This window comes from Coregonus lavaretus (genome assembly GCF_964263955.1).
Source record: "Coregonus lavaretus genome assembly, contig: HAP1_SCAFFOLD_308, whole genome shotgun sequence".
In the NCBI taxonomy this organism is placed as follows: domain Eukaryota; kingdom Metazoa; phylum Chordata; class Actinopteri; order Salmoniformes; family Salmonidae; genus Coregonus; species Coregonus lavaretus.
The window spans coordinates 458,838-485,314 of record NW_028160494.1 but is presented as its reverse complement, the minus strand read 5'-3'; the positions used below and the strand labels follow the sequence as shown (position 1 = coordinate 485,314).

The window sequence follows — 26,477 nt, the reverse complement described above, 5'->3', positions numbered from 1 at the left end:
TAACCCGACGGGAGCCTGCATACAGGTACAGACCCTAACCCTAACCCAACTGGAGCCTGTATACAGGTACAGACCCTAACCCTAACCCGACTGGAGCCTGTATACAGGTACAGACCCTAACCCTAACCGGAGCCTGTATACAGGTACAGACCCTAACCCTAACCCTAACCCTAACCCGACTGGAGCCTGTATACAGGTACAGACCCTAACCCTAACCCTAACCGGAGCCTGTATACAGGTACAGACCCTAACCCTAACCGGAGCCTGTATACAGGTACAGACCCTAACCCTAACCCTAACCCGACCGGAGCCTGCATACAGGTACAGACCCTAACCCTAACCCTAACCCTAACCCGACCGGAGCCTGCATACAGGTACAGACCCTAACCCTAACCCTAACCCTAACCCGACCGGAGCCTGCATACAGGTACAGACCCTAACCCTAACCCGACTGGAGCCTGCATACAGGTACAGACCCTAACCCTAACCCTAACCCGACTGGAGCCTGCATACAGGTACAGACCCTAACCCTAACCCGACTGGAGCCTGCATACAGGTACAGACCCTAACCCTAACCCTAACCCGACTGGAGCCTGTATACAGGTACAGACCCTAACCCTAACCCGACTGGAGCCTGTATACAGGTACAGACCCTAACCCTAACCCGACTGGAGCCTGCATACAGGTACAGACCCTAACCCTAACCCTAACCCGACTGGAGCCTGCATACAGGTACAGACCCTAACCCTAACCCTAACCGGAGCCTGTATACAGGTACAGACCCTAACCCTAACCCTAACCCTAACCGGAGCCTGCATACAGGTACAGACCCTAACCCTAACCCGACCGGAGCCTGTATACAGGTACAGACCCTAACCCTAACCCGACCGGAGCCTGTATACAGGTACAGACCCTAACCCTAACCCGACTGGAGCCTGTATACAGGTACAGACCCTAACCCTAACCCGACTGGAGCCTGTATACAGGTACAGACCCTAACCCTAACCCGACCGGAGCCTGTATACAGGTACAGACCCTAACCCTAACCCTAACCGGAGCCTGTATACAGGTACAGACCCTAACCCTAACCCGACTGGAGGCTGTATACAGGTACAGACCCTAACCCTAACCCGACTGGAGCCTGTATACAGGTACAGACCCTAACCCTAACCCTAACCGGAGCCTGTATACAGGTACAGACCCTAACCCTAACCCTAACCCTAACCGGAGCCTGCATACAGGTACAGACCCTAACCCTAACCCGACCGGAACCTGTATACAGGTACAGACCCTAACCCTAACCCGACCGGAGCCTGTATACAGGTACAGACCCTAACCCTAACCCAACTGGAGCCTGTATACAGGTACAGACCCTAACCCTAACCCGACCGGAGCCTGTATACAGGTACAGACCCTAACCCGACTGGAGCCTGTATACAGGTACAGAACCTAACCCTAACCCGACCGGAGCCTGTATACAGGTACAGACCCTAACCCGACTGGAGCCTGTATACAGGTACAGACCCTAACCCTAACCCGACGGGAGCCTGCATACAGGTACAGACCCTAACCCTAACCCAACTGGAGCCTGTATACAGGTACAGACCCTAACCCTAACCCGACTGGAGCCTGTATACAGGTACAGACCCTAACCCTAACCCTAACCCTAACCGGAGCCTGTATACAGGTACAGACCCTAACCCGACTGGAGCCTGTATACAGGTACAGACCCTAACCCTAACCCTAACCGGAGCCTGTATACAGGTACAGACCCTAACCCTAACCCTAACCCTAACCCTAACCGGAGCCTGCATACAGGTACAGACCCTAACCCTAACCCGACCGGAACCTGTATACAGGTACAGACCCTAACCCTAACCCGACCGGAGCCTGTATACAGGTACAGACCCTAACCCTAACCCGACTGGAGCCTGTATACAGGTACAGACCCTAACCCTAACCCTAACCCTAACCCGACCGGAGCCTGCATACAGGTACAGACCCTAACCCTAACCCTAACCCGACCGGAGCCTGCATACAGGTACAGACCCTAACCCTAACCCGACCGGAGCCTGCATACAGGTACAGACCCTAACCCTAACCCGACTGGAGCCTGCATACAGGTACAGACCCTAACCCTAACCCTAACCCGACTGGAGCCTGCATACAGGTACAGACCCTAACCCTAACCCGACTGGAGCCTGCATACAGGTACAGACCCTAACCCTAACCCTAACCCGACTGGAGCCTGTATACAGGTACAGACCCTAACCCTAACCCGACTGGAGCCTGTATACAGGTACAGACCCTAACCCTAACCCTAACCCGACTGGAGCCTGCATACAGGTACAGACCCTAACCCTAACCCTAACCCGACTGGAGCCTGCATACAGGTACAGACCCTAACCCTAACCCGACTGGAGCCTGTATATAGGTACAAACCCTAACCCTAACCCGACTGGAGCCTGTATACAGGTACAGACCCTAACCCTAACCGGAGCCTGTATACAGGTACAGACCCTAACCCTAACCCTAACCGGAGCCTGCATACAGGTACAGACCCTAACCCTAACCCGACCGGAGCCTGTATACAGGTACAGACCCTAACCCTAACCCGACCGGAGCCTGTATACAGGTACAGACCCTAACCCTAACCCGACTGGAGCCTGTATACAGGTACAGACCCTAACCCTAACCCGACTGGAGCCTGTATACAGGTACAGACCCTAACCCTAACCCGACCGGAGCCTGTATACAGGTACAGACCCTAACCCTAACCCGACCGGAGCCTGTATACAGGTACAGACCCTAACCCGACTGGAGCCTGTATACAGGTACAGACCCTAACCCTAACCCGACCGGAGCCTGCATACAGGTACAGACCCTAACCCTAACCCTAACCGGAGCCTGTATACAGGTATAGACCCTAACCCGACTGGAGGCTGTATACAGGTACAGACCCTAACCCTAACCGGAGCCTGTATACAGGTACAGACCCTAACCCTAACCCTAACCGGAGCCTGCATACAGGTACAGACCCTAACCCTAACCCGACCGGAGCCTGTATACAGGTACAGACCCTAACCCTAACCCGACCGGAGCCTGTATACAGGTACAGACCCTAACCCTAACCCGACTGGAGCCTGTATACAGGTACAGACCCTAACCCTAACCCGACTGGAGCCTGTATACAGGTACAGACCCTAACCCTAACCCGACCGGAGCCTGTATACAGGTACAGACCCTAACCCTAACCCGACCGGAGCCTGTATACAGGTACAGACCCTAACCCGACTGGAGCCTGTATACAGGTACAGACCCTAACCCTAACCCTAACCCGACCGGAGCCTGTATACAGGTACAGACCCTAACCCGACTGGAGCCTGTATACAGGTACAGACCCTAACCCTAACCCTAACCCGACTGGAGCCTGTATACAGGTACAGACCCTAACCCTAACCCGACCGGAGCCTGCATACAGGTACAGACCCTAACCCTAACCCAACTGGAGCCTGTATACAGGTACAGACCCTAACCCTAACCCGACCGGAGCCTGCATACAGGTACAGACCCTAACCCAACTGGAGCCTGTATACAGGTACAGACCCTAACCCTAACCCTAACCCGACCGGAGCCTGCATACAGGTACAGACCCTAACCCTAACCCTAACCCTAACCCGACCGGAGCCTGCATACAGGTACAGACCCTAACCCTAACCCTAACCCGACCGGAGCCTGTATACAGGTACAGACCCTAACCCTAACCCGACCGGAGCCTGTATACAGGTACAGACCCTAACCCTAACCCTAACCCGACTGGAGCCTGTATACAGGTGCAGACCCTAACCCTAACCCTAACCCGACCGGAGCCTGCATACAGGTACAGACCCTAACCCTAACCCGACCGGAGCCTGTATACAGGTACAGACCCTAACCCTAACCCGACTGGAGCCTGCTTACAGGTACAGACCCTAACCCTAACCCGACTGGAGCCTGTATACAGGTACAGACCCTAACCCTAACCCGACTGGAGCCTGTATACAGGTACAGACCCTAACCCTAACCCGACTGGAGCCTGTATACAGGTACAGACCCTAACCCTAACCCGACCGGAGCCTGTATACAGGTACAGACCCTAACCCTAACCCGACTGGAGCCTGTATACAGGTACAGACCCTAACCCTAACCTTAACCCGACCGGAGCCTGCATACAGGTACAGACCCTAACCCTAACCCGACTGGAGCCTGTATACAGGTACAGACCCTAACCCTAACCCGACTGGAGCCTGTATACAGGTACAGACCCTAACCCTAACCCTAACCCGACCGGAGCCTGCATACAGGTACAGACCCTAACCCTAACCCGACTGGAGCCTGTATACAGGTACAGACCCTAACCCTAACCCGACTGGAGCCTGTATACAGGTACAGACCCTAACCCTAACCCGACCGGAGCCTGCATACAGGTACAGACCCTAACCCTAACCCGACTGGAGCCTGTATACAGGTACAGACCCTAACCCTAACCCTAACCCGACCGGAGCCTGTATACAGGTACAGACCCTAACCCTAACCCGACTGGAGCCTGTATACAGGTACAGACCCTAACCCGACTGGAGCCTGCATACAGGTACAGACCCTAACCCTAACCCTAACCCGACCGGAGCCTGCATACAGGTACAGACCCTAACCCTAACCCGACCGGAGCCTGTATACAGGTACAGACCCTAACCCTAACCCTAACCCCACTGGAGCCTGTATACAGGTACAGACCCTAACCCTACCCCGACCGGAGCCTGTATACAGGTACAGACCCTAACCCGACTGGAGCCTGCATACAGGTACAGACCCTAACCCTAACCCGACTGGAGCCTGTATACAGGTACAGACCCTAACCCTAACCCTAACCCGACTGGAGCCTGTATACAGGTACAGACCCTAACCCGACTGGAGCCTGCATACAGGTAAAGACCCTAACCCTAACCCTAACCCGACTGGAGCCTGTATACAGGTACAGACCCTAACCCTAACCCTAACCCGACTGGAGCCTGTATACAGGTACAGACCCTAACCCTACCCCGACCGGAGCCTGTATACAGGTACAGACCCTAACCCGACTGGAGCCTGTATACAGGTACAGACCCTAACCCTAACCCTAACCCGACTGGAGCCTGTATACAGGTACAGACCCTAACCCGACCGGAGCCTGTATACAGGTACAGACCCTAACCCTAACCCGACTGGAGCCTGTATACAGGTACAGACCCTAACCCTAACCCGACCGGAGCCTGTATACAGGTACAGACCCTAACCCTAACCCGACCGGAGCCTGTATACAGGTACAGACCCTAACCCTAACCCGACCGGAGCCTGTATACAGGTACAGACCCTAACCCTAACCCGACCGGAGCCTGTATACAGGTACAGACCCTAACCCTAACCCAACTGGAGCCTGTATACAGGTACAGACCCTAACCCTAACCCGACTGGAGCCTGTATACAGGTACAGACCCTAACCCTAACCCGACCGGAGCCTGTATACAGGTACAGACCCTAACCCTAACCCGACTGGAGCCTGCATACAGGTACAGACCCTAACCCTAACCCTAACCCGACCGGAGCCTGTATACAGGTACAGACCCTAACCCTAACCCTAACCCGACCGGAGCCTGTATACAGGTACAGACCCTAACCCTAACCCGACCGGAGCCTGCATACAGGTACAGACCCTAACCCTAACCCTAACCCGACTGGAGCCTGCATACAGGTACAGACCCTAACCCTAACCCGACTGGAGCCTGTATACAGGTACAGACCCTAACCCGACTGGAGCCTGTATACAGGTACAGACCCTAACCCTAACCCAACTGGAGCCTGTATACAGGTACAGACCCTAACCCTAACCCTAACCCGACCGGAGCCTGGATACAGGTACAGACCCTAACCCTAACCCAACTGGAGCCTGTATACAGGTACAGACCCTAACCCTAACCCGACTGGAGCCTGTATACAGGTACAGACCCTAACCCTAACCCTAACCCGACCGGAGCCTGTATACAGGTACAGACCCTAACCCTAACCCGACTGGAGCCTGCATACAGGTACAGACCCTAACCCGACTGGAGCCTGTATACAGGTACAGACCCTAACCCTAACCCGACTGGAGCCTGTATACAGGTACAGACCCTAACCCTAACCCGACTGGAGCCTGCATACAGGTACAGACCCTAACCCTAACCCTAACCCGACCGGAGCCTGTATACAGGTACAGACCCTAACCCGACCGGAGCCTGCATACAGGTACAGACCCTAACCCTAACCCTAACCCGACTGGAGCCTGCATACAGGTACAGACCCTAACCCTAACCCGACTGGAGCCTGTATACAGGTACAGACCCTAACCCGACTGGAGCCTGTATACAGGTACAGACCCTAACCCTAACCCTAACCCGACCGGAGCCTGTATACAGGTACAGACCCTAACCCTAACCCTAACCCGACCGGAGCCTGTATACAGGTACAGACCCTAACCCTAACCCGACCGGAGCCTGTATACAGGTACAGACCCTAACCCTAACCCGACTGGAGCCTGTATACAGGTACAGACCCTAACCCTAACCCGACTGGAGGCTGTATACAGGTACAGACCCTAACCCTAACCCGACTGGAGCCTGTATACAGGTACAGACCCTAACCCTAACCCTAACCCGACCGGAGCCTGTATACAGGTACAGACCCTAACCCTAACCCTAACCCGACTGGAGCCTGCATACAGGTACAGACCCTAACCCTAACCCGACCGGAGCCTGTATACAGGTACAGACCCTAACCCTAACCCTAACCCGACTGGAGCCTGCATACAGGTACAGACCCTAACCCTAACCCTAACCCGACTGGAGCCTGTATACAGGTACAGACCCTAACCCTAACCCTAACCCGACTGGAGGCTGTATACAGGTACAGACCCTAACCCTAACCCGACTGGAGCCTGTATACAGGTACAGACCCTAACCCTAACCCTAACCCGACCGGAGCCTGTATACAGGTACAGACCCTAACCCTAACCCTAACCCGACTGGAGCCTGCATACAGGTACAGACCCTAACCCTAACCCGACCGGAGCCTGTATACAGGTACAGACCCTAACCCTAACCCTACTGGAGCCTGTATACAGGTACAGACCCTAACCCTAACCCGACTGGAGCCTGTATACAGGTACAGACCCTAACCCGACTGGAGCCTGTATACAGGTACAGACCCTAACCCTAACCCGACCGGAGCCTGTATACAGGTACAGACCCTAACCCTAACCCTAACCCAACTGGAGCCTGTATACAGGTACAGACCCTAACCCTAACCCGACCGGAGCCTGTATACAGGTACAAACCCTAACCCTAACCCGACTGGAGCCTGTATACAGGTACAGACCCTAACCCTAACCCGACTGGAGCCTGTATACAGGTACAGACCCTAACCCGACTGGAGCCTGTATACAGGTACAGACCCTAACCCTAACCCGACCGGAGCCTGTATACAGGTACAGACCCTAACCCTAACCCGACCGGAGCCTGTATACAGGTACAGACCCTAACCCTAACCCGACCGGAGCCTGTATACAGGTACAGACCCTAACCCGACTGGAGCCTGTATACAGGTACAGACCCTAACCCTAACCCTAACCCGACCGGAGCCTGTATACAGGTACAGACCCTAACCCGACTGGAGCCTGTATACAGGTACAGACCCTAACCCTAACCCTAACCCGACTGGAGCCTGTATACAGGTACAGACCCTAACCCTAACCCGACCGGAGCCTGCATACAGGTACAGACCCTAACCCTAACCCAACTGGAGCCTGTATACAGGTACAGACCCTAACCCTAACCCGACCGGAGCCTGCATACAGGTACAGACCCTAACCCAACTGGAGCCTGTATACAGGTACAGACCCTAACCCTAACCCTAACCCGACCGGAGCCTGCATACAGGTACAGACCCTAACCCTAACCCTAACCCTAACCCGACCGGAGCCTGCATACAGGTACAGACCCTAACCCTAACCCTAACCCGACCGGAGCCTGTATACAGGTACAGACCCTAACCCTAACCCGACCGGAGCCTGTATACAGGTACAGACCCTAACCCTAACCCTAACCCGACTGGAGCCTGTATACAGGTGCAGACCCTAACCCTAACCCTAACCCGACCGGAGCCTGCATACAGGTACAGACCCTAACCCTAACCCGACCGGAGCCTGTATACAGGTACAGACCCTAACCCTAACCCGACTGGAGCCTGCTTACAGGTACAGACCCTAACCCTAACCCGACTGGAGCCTGTATACAGGTACAGACCCTAACCCTAACCCGACTGGAGCCTGTATACAGGTACAGACCCTAACCCTAACCCGACTGGAGCCTGTATACAGGTACAGACCCTAACCCTAACCCGACCGGAGCCTGTATACAGGTACAGACCCTAACCCTAACCCGACTGGAGCCTGTATACAGGTACAGACCCTAACCCTAACCTTAACCCGACCGGAGCCTGCATACAGGTACAGACCCTAACCCTAACCCGACTGGAGCCTGTATACAGGTACAGACCCTAACCCTAACCCGACTGGAGCCTGTATACAGGTACAGACCCTAACCCTAACCCTAACCCGACCGGAGCCTGCATACAGGTACAGACCCTAACCCTAACCCGACTGGAGCCTGTATACAGGTACAGACCCTAACCCTAACCCGACTGGAGCCTGTATACAGGTACAGACCCTAACCCTAACCCGACCGGAGCCTGCATACAGGTACAGACCCTAACCCTAACCCGACTGGAGCCTGTATACAGGTACAGACCCTAACCCTAACCCTAACCCGACCGGAGCCTGTATACAGGTACAGACCCTAACCCTAACCCGACTGGAGCCTGTATACAGGTACAGACCCTAACCCGACTGGAGCCTGCATACAGGTACAGACCCTAACCCTAACCCTAACCCGACCGGAGCCTGCATACAGGTACAGACCCTAACCCTAACCCGACCGGAGCCTGTATACAGGTACAGACCCTAACCCTAACCCTAACCCCACTGGAGCCTGTATACAGGTACAGACCCTAACCCTACCCCGACCGGAGCCTGTATACAGGTACAGACCCTAACCCGACTGGAGCCTGCATACAGGTACAGACCCTAACCCTAACCCGACTGGAGCCTGTATACAGGTACAGACCCTAACCCTAACCCTAACCCGACTGGAGCCTGTATACAGGTACAGACCCTAACCCGACTGGAGCCTGCATACAGGTAAAGACCCTAACCCTAACCCTAACCCGACTGGAGCCTGTATACAGGTACAGACCCTAACCCTAACCCTAACCCGACTGGAGCCTGTATACAGGTACAGACCCTAACCCTACCCCGACCGGAGCCTGTATACAGGTACAGACCCTAACCCGACTGGAGCCTGTATACAGGTACAGACCCTAACCCTAACCCTAACCCGACTGGAGCCTGTATACAGGTACAGACCCTAACCCGACCGGAGCCTGTATACAGGTACAGACCCTAACCCTAACCCGACTGGAGCCTGTATACAGGTACAGACCCTAACCCTAACCCGACCGGAGCCTGTATACAGGTACAGACCCTAACCCTAACCCGACCGGAGCCTGTATACAGGTACAGACCCTAACCCTAACCCGACCGGAGCCTGTATACAGGTACAGACCCTAACCCTAACCCGACCGGAGCCTGTATACAGGTACAGACCCTAACCCTAACCCAACTGGAGCCTGTATACAGGTACAGACCCTAACCCTAACCCGACTGGAGCCTGTATACAGGTACAGACCCTAACCCTAACCCTAACCCGACCGGAGCCTGTATACAGGTACAGACCCTAACCCTAACCCGACTGGAGCCTGCATACAGGTACAGACCCTAACCCTAACCCTAACCCGACCGGAGCCTGTATACAGGTACAGACCCTAACCCTAACCCTAACCCGACCGGAGCCTGTATACAGGTACAGACCCTAACCCTAACCCGACCGGAGCCTGCATACAGGTACAGACCCTAACCCTAACCCTAACCCGACTGGAGCCTGCATACAGGTACAGACCCTAACCCTAACCCGACTGGAGCCTGTATACAGGTACAGACCCTAACCCGACTGGAGCCTGTATACAGGTACAGACCCTAACCCTAACCCAACTGGAGCCTGTATACAGGTACAGACCCTAACCCTAACCCTAACCCGACCGGAGCCTGGATACAGGTACAGACCCTAACCCTAACCCAACTGGAGCCTGTATACAGGTACAGACCCTAACCCTAACCCGACTGGAGCCTGTATACAGGTACAGACCCTAACCCTAACCCTAACCCGACCGGAGCCTGTATACAGGTACAGACCCTAACCCTAACCCGACTGGAGCCTGCATACAGGTACAGACCCTAACCCGACTGGAGCCTGTATACAGGTACAGACCCTAACCCTAACCCGACTGGAGCCTGTATACAGGTACAGACCCTAACCCTAACCCGACTGGAGCCTGCATACAGGTACAGACCCTAACCCTAACCCTAACCCGACCGGAGCCTGTATACAGGTACAGACCCTAACCCGACCGGAGCCTGCATACAGGTACAGACCCTAACCCTAACCCTAACCCGACTGGAGCCTGCATACAGGTACAGACCCTAACCCTAACCCGACTGGAGCCTGTATACAGGTACAGACCCTAACCCGACTGGAGCCTGTATACAGGTACAGACCCTAACCCTAACCCTAACCCGACCGGAGCCTGTATACAGGTACAGACCCTAACCCTAACCCTAACCCGACCGGAGCCTGTATACAGGTACAGACCCTAACCCTAACCCGACCGGAGCCTGTATACAGGTACAGACCCTAACCCTAACCCGACTGGAGCCTGTATACAGGTACAGACCCTAACCCTAACCCGACTGGAGGCTGTATACAGGTACAGACCCTAACCCTAACCCGACTGGAGCCTGTATACAGGTACAGACCCTAACCCTAACCCTAACCCGACCGGAGCCTGTATACAGGTACAGACCCTAACCCTAACCCTAACCCGACTGGAGCCTGCATACAGGTACAGACCCTAACCCTAACCCGACCGGAGCCTGTATACAGGTACAGACCCTAACCCTAACCCTAACCCGACTGGAGCCTGCATACAGGTACAGACCCTAACCCTAACCCTAACCCGACTGGAGCCTGTATACAGGTACAGACCCTAACCCTAACCCTAACCCGACTGGAGGCTGTATACAGGTACAGACCCTAACCCTAACCCGACTGGAGCCTGTATACAGGTACAGACCCTAACCCTAACCCTAACCCGACCGGAGCCTGTATACAGGTACAGACCCTAACCCTAACCCTAACCCGACTGGAGCCTGCATACAGGTACAGACCCTAACCCTAACCCGACCGGAGCCTGTATACAGGTACAGACCCTAACCCTAACCCTACTGGAGCCTGTATACAGGTACAGACCCTAACCCTAACCCGACTGGAGCCTGTATACAGGTACAGACCCTAACCCGACTGGAGCCTGTATACAGGTACAGACCCTAACCCTAACCCGACCGGAGCCTGTATACAGGTACAGACCCTAACCCTAACCCTAACCCAACTGGAGCCTGTATACAGGTACAGACCCTAACCCTAACCCGACCGGAGCCTGTATACAGGTACAAACCCTAACCCTAACCCGACTGGAGCCTGTATACAGGTACAGACCCTAACCCTAACCCGACTGGAGCCTGTATACAGGTACAGACCCTAACCCGACTGGAGCCTGTATACAGGTACAGACCCTAACCCTAACCCGACCGGAGCCTGTATACAGGTACAGACCCTAACCCTAACCCTAACCCAACTGGAGCCTGTATACAGGTACAGACCCTAACCCTAACCCGACCGGAGCCTGTATACAGGTACAGACCCTAACCCTAACCCGACTGGAGCCTGTATACAGGTACAGACCCTAACCCTAACCCGACTGGAGCCTGCATACAGGTACAGACCCTAACCCTAACCCTAACCCGACTGGAGCCTGTATACAGGTACAGACCCTAACCCTAACCCGACCGGAGCCTGTATACAGGTACAGACCCTAACCCTAACCCTAACCCGACCGGAGCCTGCATACAGGTACAGACCCTAACCCTAACCCTAACCCTAACCCTAACCCGACCGGAGCCTGCATACAGGTACAGACCCTAACCCTAACCCAACTGGAGCCTGTATACAGGTACAGACCCTAACCCTAACCCTAACCCTAACCAGACTGGAGCCTGTATACAGGTACAGACCCTAACCCTAACCCGACCGGAGCCTGTATACAGGTACAGACCCTAACCCTAACCCTAACCCTAACCCGACCGGAGCCTGCATACAGGTACAGACCCTAACCCTAACCCTAACCCGACCGGAGCCTGTATACAGGTACAGACCCTAACCCTAACCCTAACCCTAACCCGACTGGAGCCTGTATACAGGTACAGACCCTAACCCTAACCCTAACCCAACTGGAGCCTGTATACAGGTACAGACCCTAACCCTAACCCTAACCCAACTGGAGCCTGCATACAGGTACAGACCCTAACCCTAACCCGACCGGAGCCTGCATACAGGTACAGACCCTAACCCTAACCCTAACCCTAACCCGACCGGAGCCTGCATACAGGTACAGACCCTAACCCTAACCCAACTGGAGCCTGTATACAGGTACAGACCCTAACCCTAACCCTAACCCTAACCAGACTGGAGCCTGTATACAGGTACAGACCCTAACCCTAACCCGACCGGAGCCTGTATACAGGTACAGACCCTAACCCTAACCCTAACCCGACCGGAGCCTGCATACAGGTACAGACCCTAACCCTAACCCGACTGGAGCCTGTATACAGGTACAGACCCTAACCCTAACCCTAACCGGAGCCTGTATACAGGTACAGACCCTAACCCTAACCCTAACCCGACTGGAGCCTGTATACAGGTACAGACCCTAACCCTAACCCTAACCCTAACCCGACTGGAGCCTGTATACAGGTACAGACCCTAACCCTAACCCTAACCGGAGCCTGTATACAGGTACAGACCCTAACCCTAACCGGAGCCTGTATACAGGTACAGACCCTAACCCTAACCCGACCGGAGCCTGGATACAGGTACAGACCCTAACCCTAACCCAACTGGAGCCTGTATACAGGTACAGACCCTAACCCTAACCCGACTGGAGCCTGTATACAGGTACAGACCCTAACCCTAACCCTAACCCGACCGGAGCCTGTATACAGGTACAGACCCTAACCCTAACCCGACTGGAGCCTGCATACAGGTACAGACCCTAACCCGACTGGAGCCTGTATACAGGTACAGACCCTAACCCTAACCCGACTGGAGCCTGTATACAGGTACAGACCCTAACCCTAACCCGACTGGAGCCTGCATACAGGTACAGACCCTAACCCTAACCCTAACCCGACCGGAGCCTGTATACAGGTACAGACCCTAACCCGACCGGAGCCTGCATACAGGTACAGACCCTAACCCTAACCCTAACCCGACTGGAGCCTGCATACAGGTACAGACCCTAACCCTAACCCGACTGGAGCCTGTATACAGGTACAGACCCTAACCCGACTGGAGCCTGTATACAGGTACAGACCCTAACCCTAACCCTAACCCGACCGGAGCCTGTATACAGGTACAGACCCTAACCCTAACCCTAACCCGACCGGAGCCTGTATACAGGTACAGACCCTAACCCTAACCCGACCGGAGCCTGTATACAGGTACAGACCCTAACCCTAACCCGACTGGAGCCTGTATACAGGTACAGACCCTAACCCTAACCCGACTGGAGGCTGTATACAGGTACAGACCCTAACCCTAACCCGACTGGAGCCTGTATACAGGTACAGACCCTAACCCTAACCCTAACCCGACCGGAGCCTGTATACAGGTACAGACCCTAACCCTAACCCTAACCCGACTGGAGCCTGCATACAGGTACAGACCCTAACCCTAACCCGACCGGAGCCTGTATACAGGTACAGACCCTAACCCTAACCCTAACCCGACTGGAGCCTGCATACAGGTACAGACCCTAACCCTAACCCTAACCCGACTGGAGCCTGTATACAGGTACAGACCCTAACCCTAACCCTAACCCGACTGGAGGCTGTATACAGGTACAGACCCTAACCCTAACCCGACTGGAGCCTGTATACAGGTACAGACCCTAACCCTAACCCTAACCCGACCGGAGCCTGTATACAGGTACAGACCCTAACCCTAACCCTAACCCGACTGGAGCCTGCATACAGGTACAGACCCTAACCCTAACCCGACCGGAGCCTGTATACAGGTACAGACCCTAACCCTAACCCTACTGGAGCCTGTATACAGGTACAGACCCTAACCCTAACCCGACTGGAGCCTGTATACAGGTACAGACCCTAACCCGACTGGAGCCTGTATACAGGTACAGACCCTAACCCTAACCCGACCGGAGCCTGTATACAGGTACAGACCCTAACCCTAACCCTAACCCAACTGGAGCCTGTATACAGGTACAGACCCTAACCCTAACCCGACCGGAGCCTGTATACAGGTACAAACCCTAACCCTAACCCGACTGGAGCCTGTATACAGGTACAGACCCTAACCCTAACCCGACTGGAGCCTGTATACAGGTACAGACCCTAACCCGACTGGAGCCTGTATACAGGTACAGACCCTAACCCTAACCCGACCGGAGCCTGTATACAGGTACAGACCCTAACCCTAACCCTAACCCAACTGGAGCCTGTATACAGGTACAGACCCTAACCCTAACCCGACCGGAGCCTGTATACAGGTACAGACCCTAACCCTAACCCGACTGGAGCCTGTATACAGGTACAGACCCTAACCCTAACCCGACTGGAGCCTGCATACAGGTACAGACCCTAACCCTAACCCTAACCCGACTGGAGCCTGTATACAGGTACAGACCCTAACCCTAACCCGACCGGAGCCTGTATACAGGTACAGACCCTAACCCTAACCCTAACCCGACCGGAGCCTGCATACAGGTACAGACCCTAACCCTAACCCTAACCCTAACCCGACCGGAGCCTGCATACAGGTACAGACCCTAACCCTAACCCAACTGGAGCCTGTATACAGGTACAGACCCTAACCCTAACCCTAACCCTAACCAGACTGGAGCCTGTATACAGGTACAGACCCTAACCCTAACCCGACCGGAGCCTGTATACAGGTACAGACCCTAACCCTAACCCTAACCCTAACCCGACCGGAGCCTGCATACAGGTACAGACCCTAACCCTAACCCTAACCCGACCGGAGCCTGTATACAGGTACAGACCCTAACCCTAACCCTAACCCTAACCCGACTGGAGCCTGTATACAGGTACAGACCCTAACCCTAACCCTAACCCAACTGGAGCCTGTATACAGGTACAGACCCTAACCCTAACCCTAACCCAACTGGAGCCTGCATACAGGTACAGACCCTAACCCTAACCCGACCGGAGCCTGCATACAGGTACAGACCCTAACCCTAACCCTAACCCGACCGGAGCCTGCATACAGGTACAGACCCTAACCCTAACCCAACTGGAGCCTGTATACAGGTACAGACCCTAACCCTAACCCTAACCCTAACCAGACTGGAGCCTGTATACAGGTACAGACCCTAACCCTAACCCGACCGGAGCCTGTATACAGGTACAGACCCTAACCCTAACCCTAACCCGACCGGAGCCTGCATACAGGTACAGACCCTAACCCTAACCCGACTGGAGCCTGTATACAGGTACAGACCCTAACCCTAACCCTAACCGGAGCCTGTATACAGGTACAGACCCTAACCCTAACCCTAACCCGACTGGAGCCTGTATACAGGTACAGACCCTAACCCTAACCCTAACCCTAACCCGACTGGAGCCTGTATACAGGTACAGACCCTAACCCTAACCCTAACCGGAGCCTGTATACAGGTACAGACCCTAACCCTAACCGGAGCCTGTATACAGGTACAGACCCTAACCCTAACCCGACCGGAGCCTGCATACAGGTACAGACCCTAACCCTAACCCTAACCCGACCGGAGCCTGCATACAGGTACAGACCCTAACCCTAACCCTAACCCTAACCCGACCGGAGCCTGCATACAGGTACAGACCCTAACCCTAACCCGACTGGAGCCTGCATACAGGTACAGACCCTCACCCTAACCCTAACCCGACTGGAGCCTGCATACAGGTACAGACCCTAACCCTAACCCGACTGGAGCCTGCATACAGGTACAGACCCTAACCCTAACCCTAACCCGACTGGAGCCTGTATACAGGTACAGACCCTAACCCTAACCCGACTGGAGCCTGTATACAGGTACAGACCCTAACCCTAACCCGACTGGAGCCTGCATACAGGTACAGACCCTAACCCTAACCCTAACCCGACTGGAGCCTGCATACAGGTACAGACCCTAACCCTAACCCTAACCGGAGCCTGTATACAGGTACAGACCCTAACCCTAACCCTAACCCTAACCGGAGCCTGCATACAGGTACAGACCCTAACCCTAACCCGACCGGAGCCTGTATACAGGTACAGACCCTAACCCTAACCCGACCGGAGCCTGTATACAGGTACAGACCCTAACCCTAACCCGACTGGAGCCTGTATACAGGTACAGACCCTAACCCTAACCCGACTGGAGCCTGTATACAGGTACAGACCCTAACCCTAACCCGACCGGAGCCTGTATACAGGTACAGACCCTAACCCTAACCCTAACCGGAGCCTGTATACAGGTACAGACCCTAACCCTAACCCGACTGGAGGCTGTATACAGGTACAGACCCTAACCCTAACCCGACTGGAGCCTGTATACAGGTACAGACCCTAACCCTAACCCTAACCGGAGCCTGTATACAGGTACAGACCCTAACCCTAACCCTAACCCTAACCCTAACCGGAGCCTGCATACAGGTACAGACCCTAACCCTAACCCGACCGGAACCTGTATACAGGTACAGACCCTAACCCTAACCCGACCGGAGCCTGTATACAGGTACAGACCCTAACCCTAACCCAACTGGAGCCTGTATACAGGTACAGACCCTAACCCTAACCCGACCGGAGCCTGTATACAGGTACAGACCCTAACCCGACTGGAGCCTGTATACAGGTACAGAACCTAACCCTAACCCGACCGGAGCCTGTATACAGGTACAGACCCTAACCCGACTGGAGCCTGTATACAGGTACAGACCCTAACCCTAACCCGACGGGAGCCTGCATACAGGTACAGACCCTAACCCTAACCCAACTGGAGCCTGTATACAGGTACAGACCCTAACCCTAACCCGACTGGAGCCTGTATACAGGTACAGACCCTAACCCTAACCCTAACCCTAACCGGAGCCTGTATACAGGTACAGACCCTAACCCGACTGGAGCCTGTATACAGGTACAGACCCTAACCCTAACCCTAACCGGAGCCTGTATACAGGTACAGACCCTAACCCTAACCCTAACCCTAACCGGAGCCTGCATACAGGTACAGACCCTAACCCTAACCCGACCGGAACCTGTATACAGGTACAGACCCTAACCCTAACCCGACCGGAGCCTGTATACAGGTACAGACCCTAACCCTAACCCGACTGGAGCCTGTATACAGGTACAGACCCTAACCCTAACCCTAACCCTAACCCGACCGGAGCCTGCATACAGGTACAAACCCTAACCCTAACCCTAACCCGACCGGAGCCTGCATACAGGTACAGACCCTAACCCTAACCCGACCGGAGCCTGCATACAGGTACAGACCCTAACCCTAACCCGACTGGAGCCTGCATACAGGTACAGACCCTAACCCTAACCCGACTGGAGCCTGCATACAGGTACAGACCCTAACCCTAACCCGACTGGAGCCTGCATACAGGTACAGACCCTAACCCTAACCCTAACCCGACTGGAGCCTGTATACAGGTACAGACCCTAACCCTAACCCGACTGGAGCCTGTATACAGGTACAGACCCTAACCCTAACCCTAACCCGACTGGAGCCTGCATACAGGTACAGACCCTAACCCTAACCCTAACCCGACTGGAGCCTGCATACAGGTACAGACCCTAACCCTAACCCGACTGGAGCCTGTATACAGGTACAAACCCTAACCCTAACCCGACTGGAGCCTGTATACAGGTACAGACCCTAACCCTAACCGGAGCCTGTATACAGGTACAGACCCTAACCCTAACCCTAACCCTAACCCTAACCGGAGCCTGCATACAGGTACAGACCCTAACCCTAACCCGACCGGAGCCTGTATACAGGTACAGACCCTAACCCTAACCCGACCGGAGCCTGTATACAGGTACAGACCCTAACCCTAACCCGACTGGAGCCTGTATACAGGTACAGACCCTAACCCTAACCCGACTGGAGCCTGTATACAGGTACAGACCCTAACCCTAACCCGACCGGAGCCTGTATACAGGTACAGACCCTAACCCTAACCCGACCGGAGCCTGTATACAGGTACAGACCCTAACCCGACTGGAGCCTGTATACAGGTACAGACCCTAACCCTAACCCTAACCCGACCGGAGCCTGTATACAGGTACAGACCCTAACCCGACTGGAGCCTGTATACAGGTACAGACCCTAACCCTAACCCGACCGGAGCCTGTATACAGGTACAGACCCTAACCCGACTGGAGCCTGTATACAGGTACAGACCCTAACCCTAACCCGACCGGAGCCTGCATACAGGTACAGACCCTAACCCTAACCCTAACCGGAGCCTGTATACAGGTACAGACCCTAACCCGACTGGAGCCTGTATACAGGTACAGACCCTAACCCTAACCGGAGCCTGTATACAGGTACAGACCCTAACCCTAACCCTAACCGGAGCCTGCATACAGGTACAGACCCTAACCCTAACCCGACCGGAGCCTGTATACAGGTACAGACCCTAACCCGACCGGAGCCTGTATACAGGTACAGACCCTAACCCTAACCCGACTGGAGCCTGTATACAGGTACAGACCCTAACCCTAACCCGACTGGAGCCTGTATACAGGTACAGACCCTAACCCTAACCCGACCGGAGCCTGTATACAGGTACAGACCCTAACCCTAACCCGACCGGAGCCTGTATACAGGTACAGACCCTAACCCGACTGGAGCCTGTATACAGGTACAGACCCTAACCCTAACCCTAACCCGACCGGAGCCTGTATACAGGTACAGACCCTAACCCGACTGGAGCCTGTATACAGGTACAGACCCTAACCCTAACCCTAACCCGACTGGAGCCTGTATACAGGTACAGACCCTAACCCTAACCCGACCGGAGCCTGCATACAGGTACAGACCCTAACCCTAACCCAACTGGAGCCTGTATACAGGTACAGACCCTAACCCTAACCCGACCGGAGCCTGCATACAGGTACAGACCCTAACCCAACTGGAGCCTGTATACAGGTACAGACCCTAACCCTAACCCTAACCCGACCGGAGCCTGCATACAGGTACAGACCCTAACCCTAACCCTAACCCGACCGGAGCCTGCATACAGGTACAGACCCTAACCCTAACCCTAACCCGACCGGAGCCTGTATACAGGTACAGACCCTAACCCTAACCCGACCGGAGCCTGTATACAGGTACAGACCCTAACCCTAACCCTAACCCGACTGGAGCCTGTATACAGGTGCAGACCCTAACCCTAACCCTAACCCGACCGGAGCCTGCATACAGGTACAGACCCTAACCCTAACCCGACCGGAGCCTGTATACAGGTACAGACCCTAACCCTAACCCGACTGGAGCCTGCTTACAGGTACAGACCCTAACCCTAACCCGACTGGAGCCTGTATACAGGTACAGACCCTAACCCTAACCCGACTGGAGCCTGTATACAGGTACAGACCCTAACCCTAACCCGACCGGAGCCTGTATACAGGTACAGACCCTAACCCTAACCCGACTGGAGCCTGTATACAGGTACAGACCCTAACCCTAACCCTAACCCGACCGGAGCCTGCATACAGGTACAGACCCTAACCCTAACCCGACTGGAGCCTGTATACAGGTACAGACCCTAACCCTAACCCGACTGGAGCCTGTATACAGGTACAGGCCCTAACCCTAACCCTAACCCGACCGGAGCCTGCATACAGGTACAGACCCTAACCCTAACCCGACTGGAGCCTGTATACAGGTACAGACCCTAACCCTAACCCGACTGGAGCCTGTATACAGGTACAGACCCTAACCCTAACCCGACTGGAGCCTGTATACAGGTACAGGCCCTAACCCTAACCCTAACCCGACTGGAGCCTGTATACAGGTACAGACCCTAACCCTAACCCGACTGGAGCCTGTATACAGGTACAGACCCTAACCCTAACCCGACCGGAGCCTGCATACAGGTACAGACCCTAACCCTAACCCGACTGGAGCCTGTATACAGGTACAGACCCTAACCCTAACCCTAACCCGACCGGAGCCTGTATACAGGTACAGACCCTAACCCTAACCCGACTGGAGCCTGTATACAGGTACAGACCCTAACCCGACTGGAGCCTGCATACAGGTACAGACCCTAACCCTAACCCTAACCCGACTGGAGCCTGCATACAGGTACAGACCCTAACCCTAACCCTAACCCCACTGGAGCCTGTATACAGGTACAGACCCTAACCCTACCCCGACCGGAGCCTGTATACAGGTACAGACCCTAACCCGACTGGAGCCTGCATACAGGTACAGACCCTAACCCTAACCCGACTTGAGCCTGTATACAGGTACAGACCCTAACCCTAACCCTAACCCGACTGGAGCCTGTATACAGGTACAGACCCTAACCCGACTGGAGCCTGCATACAGGTAAAGACCCTAACCCTAACCCTAACCCGACTGGAGCCTGTATACAGGTACAGACCCTAACCCTAACCCTAACCCGACTGGAGCCTGTATACAGGTACAGACCCTAACCCTACCCCGACCGGAGCCTGTATACAGGTACAGACCCTAACCCGACTGGAGCCTGTATACAGGTACAGACCCTAACCCTAACCCTAACCCGACTGGAGCCTGTATACAGGTACAGACCCTAACCCGACCGGAGCCTGTATACAGGTACAGACCCTAACCCTAACCCGACTGGAGCCTGTATACAGGTACAGACCCTAACCCTAACCCGACCGGAGCCTGTATACAGGTACAGACCCTAACCCTAACCCGACCGGAGCCTGTATACAGGTACAGACCCTAACCCTAACCCGACCGGAGCCTGTATACAGGTACAGACCCTAACCCTAACCCGACCGGAGCCTGTATACAGGTACAGACCCTAACCCTAACCCAACTGGAGCCTGTATACAGGTACAGACCCTAACCCTAACCCGACTGGAGCCTGTATACAGGTACAGACCCTAACCCTAACCCTAACCCGACCGGAGCCTGTATACAGGTACAGACCCTAACCCTAACCCGACTGGAGCCTGCATACAGGTACAGACCCTAACCCTAACCCTAACCCTAACCCGACCGGAGCCTGTATACAGGTACAGACCCTAACCCTAACCCTAACCCGACCGGAGCCTGTATACAGGTACAGACCCTAACCCTAACCCGACCGGAGCCTGCATACAGGTACAGACCCTAACCCTAACCCTAACCCGACTGGAGCCTGCATACAGGTACAGACCCTAACCCTAACCCGACTGGAGCCTGTATACAGGTACAGACCCTAACCCTAACCCTAACCCGACTGGAGCCTGTATACAGGTACAGACCCTAACCCGACTGGAGCCTGTATACAGGTACAGACCCTAACCCTAACCCAACTGGAGCCTGTATACAGGTACAGACCCTAACCCTAACCCTAACCCGACCGGAGCCTGGATACAGGTACAGACCCTAACCCTAACCCAACTGGAGCCTGTATACAGGTACAGACCCTAACCCTAACCCGACTGGAGCCTGTATACAGGTACAGACCCTAACCCTAACCCTAACCCGACCGGAGCCTGTATACAGGTACAGACCCTAACCCTAACCCGACTGGAGCCTGCATACAGGTACAGACCCTAACCCGACTGGAGCCTGTATACAGGTACAGACCCTAACCCTAACCCGACTGGAGCCTGTATACAGGTACAGACCCTAACCCTAACCCGACTGGAGCCTGCATACAGGTACAGACCCTAACCCTAACCCTAACCCGACCGGAGCCTGTATACAGGTACAGACCCTAACCCGACCGGAGCCTGCATACAGGTACAGACCCTAACCCTAACCCTAACCCGACTGGAGCCTGCATACAGGTACAGACCCTAACCCTAACCCGACTGGAGCCTGTATACAGGTACAGACCCTAACCCGACTGGAGCCTGTATACAGGTACAGACCCTAACCCTAACCCGACCGGAGCCTGTATACAGGTACAGACCCTAACCCTAACCCTAACCCGACCGGAGCCTGTATACAGGTACAGACCCTAACCCTAACCCGACCGGAGCCTGTATACAGGTACAGACCCTAACCCTAACCCGACTGGAGCCTGTATACAGGTACAGACCCTAACCCTAACCCGACTGGAGGCTGTATACAGGTACAGACCCTAACCCTAACCCGACTGGAGCCTGTATACAGGTACAGACCCTAACCCTAACCCTAACCCGACCGGAGCCTGTATACAGGTACAGACCCTAACCCTAACCCTAACCCGACTGGAGCCTGCATACAGGTACAGACCCTAACCCTAACCCGACCGGAGCCTGTATACAGGTACAGACCCTAACCCTAACCCTAACCCGACTGGAGCCTGCATACAGGTACAGACCCTAACCCTAACCCTAACCCTAACCCGACTGGAGCCTGTATACAGGTACAGACCCTAACCCTAACCCTAACCCGACTGGAGGCTGTATACAGGTACAGACCCTAACCCTAACCCGACTGGAGCCTGTATACAGGTACAGACCCTAACCCTAACCCGACCGGAGCCTGTATACAGGTACAGACCCTAACCCTAACCCTAACCCGACTGGAGCCTGCATACAGGTACAGACCCTAACCCTAACCCGACCGGAGCCTGTATACAGGTACAGACCCTAACCCTACTGGAGCCTGTATACAGGTACAGACCCTAACCCGACTGGAGCCTGTATACAGGTACAGACCCTAACCCTAACCCGACCGGAGCCTGTATACAGGTACAGACCCTAACCCTAACCCTAACCCAACTGGAGCCTGTATACAGGTACAGACCCTAACCCTAACCCGACCGGAGCCTGTATACAGGTACAAACCCTAACCCTAACCCGACTGGAGCCTGTATACAGGTACAGACCCTAACCCTAACCCGACTGGAGCCTGTATACAGGTACAGACCCTAACCCGACTGGAGCCTGTATACAGGTACAGACCCTAACCCTAACCCGACCGGAGCCTGTATACAGGTACAGACCCTAACCCTAACCCTAACCCAACTGGAGCCTGTATACAGGTACAGACCCTAACCCTAACCCGACCGGAGCCTGTATACAGGTACAGACCCTAACCCTAACCCGACTGGAGCCTGTATACAGGTACAGACCCTAACCCTAACCCGACTGGAGCCTGCATACAGGTACAGACCCTAACCCTAACCCTAACCCGACTGGAGCCTGTATACAGGTACAGACCCTAACCCTAACCCGACCGGAGCCTGTATACAGGTACAGACCCTAACCCTAACCCGACCGGAGCCTGTATACAGGTACAGACCCTAACCCTAACCCGACTGGAGCCTGTATACAGGTACAGACCCTAACCCTAACCCGACTGGAGCCTGTATACAGGTACAGACCCTAACCCTAACCCGACCGGAGCCTGTATACAGGTACAGACCCTAACCCTAACCCGACTGGAGCCTGTATACAGGTACGCTATGGAGCTACTGCATGGAGAAGGCTTTAATAACTCTGTGTGGATTTTTGTTACATTAGCAGTCCTTTCTCTATCAGTTTTCTATCTGTTCAGTAACTTTGTTAGTTACCTGCGAGACCTGCGCAATTTAGGACCTTGAGCCACGCTGGTCATGGGTGCACCTCAACCACGCTCAAGGTCCTAAACGATATAATAACCGCGATCGATAATAGACAGTACTGTGCAGCCGTCTTCATCGACCTGGCCAAGGCTTTTGACTGTGTCAATCACCGCATTCTTATTGGCAGACTAAATAGCCTTGGTTTCTCAAATGACTGCCTCGCCTGGTTCACCAACTACTTCTCAGATAGAGTTCAATGTGTCAAATCGGAGGGCCTGTTGTCTGGACCTCTGGCAGTCTCTATTGGGGTGCCACAGGGTTCAATTCTTGGGCCGACTCCATTCTCTGTGTATATCAATGATGTCGTTCTTGCTGCTGGTGATTCTCAGATCCACCTCTATGCGGACGACACCATTTTGTATACATCTGGCCCTTCATTGGACACTGTGTTAACAAACCTCCAAACGAGCTTCAATGCCATACAACACTCCTTCCGTAGCCTCCAACTGCTCTTAAACACTAGTAAAACTAAATGCATGCTCTTCAATCGAACGCTGCTGGCACCCGCCCACCCGACTAGAATCACCACTCTCGACGGGTCTGACCTAGAGTATGTGGACAACTACAAATACCTAGGTGTCTGGTTAGACTGTAAACTCTCCTTCCAGACTCACATTAAGCATCTCCAATCCAAAGTTAAATCTAGAATCGGCTTCCTATTTCGCAACAAAGCCTCCTTCACTCATGCTGCCAAACATGCCCTCGTAAAACTGACTATCCTACCGATCCTTGACTTCGGCGATGTCATTTACAAAATAGCCTCCAACACTCTACTCAGCAAATTGGATGTAGTCTATCACAGTGCCATCCGTTTTGTCTCCAAAGCCCCATACACTACCCACCACTGTGACCTGTACGCTCTTGTTGGCTGGTCCTCACTACATATTTGTCGCCAAACCCACTGGCTCCAGGTCATCTATAAATCACTGCTAGGCAAATCCCAGCCTTATCTTAGCTCATTGGTCACCATAGCAGCACCCACCCGTAGTCTGCGCTCCAGCAGGTATATCTCACTGGTCATCCCCAAAGCCAACACCTCCTTTGGCCGCCATTCCTTCCAGTTCTCTGCTGCCAATGACTGGAACGAATTGCAAACATCTCTGAAGCTGGAGACACTTATCTCCCTCACTAACTTTAAGCATCAGTTGTCAGAGCACCTTACCGATCACTGCACCTGTACACAGCCCATCTGAAATTAGCCCACCCAACTACCTCATCCCCATATTGTTATTTATTTTTGCTCATTTGCACCCCAGTATCTCTATTTGCACATAATCTCTTGCCGTTAGAGTATCTCTATCACTCCAGTGTTAATACTAATTGTAATTATTTTGCACTATAGCCTATTTATTGCCTTACCTCCATAACTTGCTACATTTGCACACACTGTATATATATTTTCTGTTGTATTTTTGACTTTGTTTTGTTTACCCCGTATGTAACTCCGTTGTTTTTATCGCACTGCTTTGCTTTATCTTGGCCAGGTCGCAGTTGTAAATGAGAACTTGTTCTCAACTGGCTTACCTGGTTAAATAAAGGTGGAATAAAATAAATATATAAAAAATATCTCTGGTCTCTGTTCCCTCAGTGTTCAATTAAAAGCTGTCGGACAGCGTTCCATGTGAGCTGTGCCTTACAGAGCAGTCTGGAGAGGAACACCACCATCAAAGAGCAGGTCAAGTTCAAGTCCTTCTGCCCCAAACACTCTGGTCTGGTGGGAGGAGAGGGGAGGAAGGGAGGGAGAGTCAGAGGAGATGAAGTCCCAAACCCAGTGGAGGCCCTGAGCAGCGGACAGGAGGAGGTGAACCTCCGTCACATCAAACTACAGCAGCTGGAGGAGGCGTTCTACCAGTTAGTTGACGTAAAGGAGGTGTCCCAGGCCCTGCAGCTGAACCAGGAGACAGTCCACTTCATATATCGGTACTGGAAGCTGAAATGCCGAGCCAATCACAGCCAGCCATTGCTGACCCCCCAGAAGGAGGAGGAGAGTCTGGCGAGGAGAGATGACGTCCTCCTGGGGGGTCAGGGTGCCGCGCCTACACAGGCCACGCCTCCCAGGCCAGCCACACCCAGGCAGCGGTCGCTGGCTATTGGCTGATTGTCTCCAGCTGCAGAGGGCATCAGGAGCCACCAGAGAGGGGAATGACTCTAACCCCTAACCCGCCCCGATACCAGCAGGTATCTCTCTAACCTTTGAAATAAATCCATAGTGCAGCTGCTGCCTGTGTGCCTGACTAATGTAGTGACTGGGAGAAACATCACAGCAATATGAGAGAGGTGTGATATGACCTAGACAGACAAGTAT

General features: G+C 54.1%; 1 protein-coding gene across 1 annotated transcript in view; it reads left to right on the top strand.

The window, feature by feature from the left end:
- Positions 1 to 26,270, top strand: part of LOC311121750 (protein Jade-1-like) — a gene marked incomplete at both ends in the record, with an annotated part of 78,317 nt that extends 52,047 nt beyond the window's left edge. Inside the window, one exon of the mRNA XM_084196202.1 lies at positions 25,761 to 26,270. Coding sequence (XP_084052328.1) covers positions 25,761 to 26,270 — 510 coding nt within the window. The remainder of the gene's footprint in view (positions 1 to 25,760) is intronic.
- Positions 26,271 to 26,477: the final 207 nt, after the last annotated feature.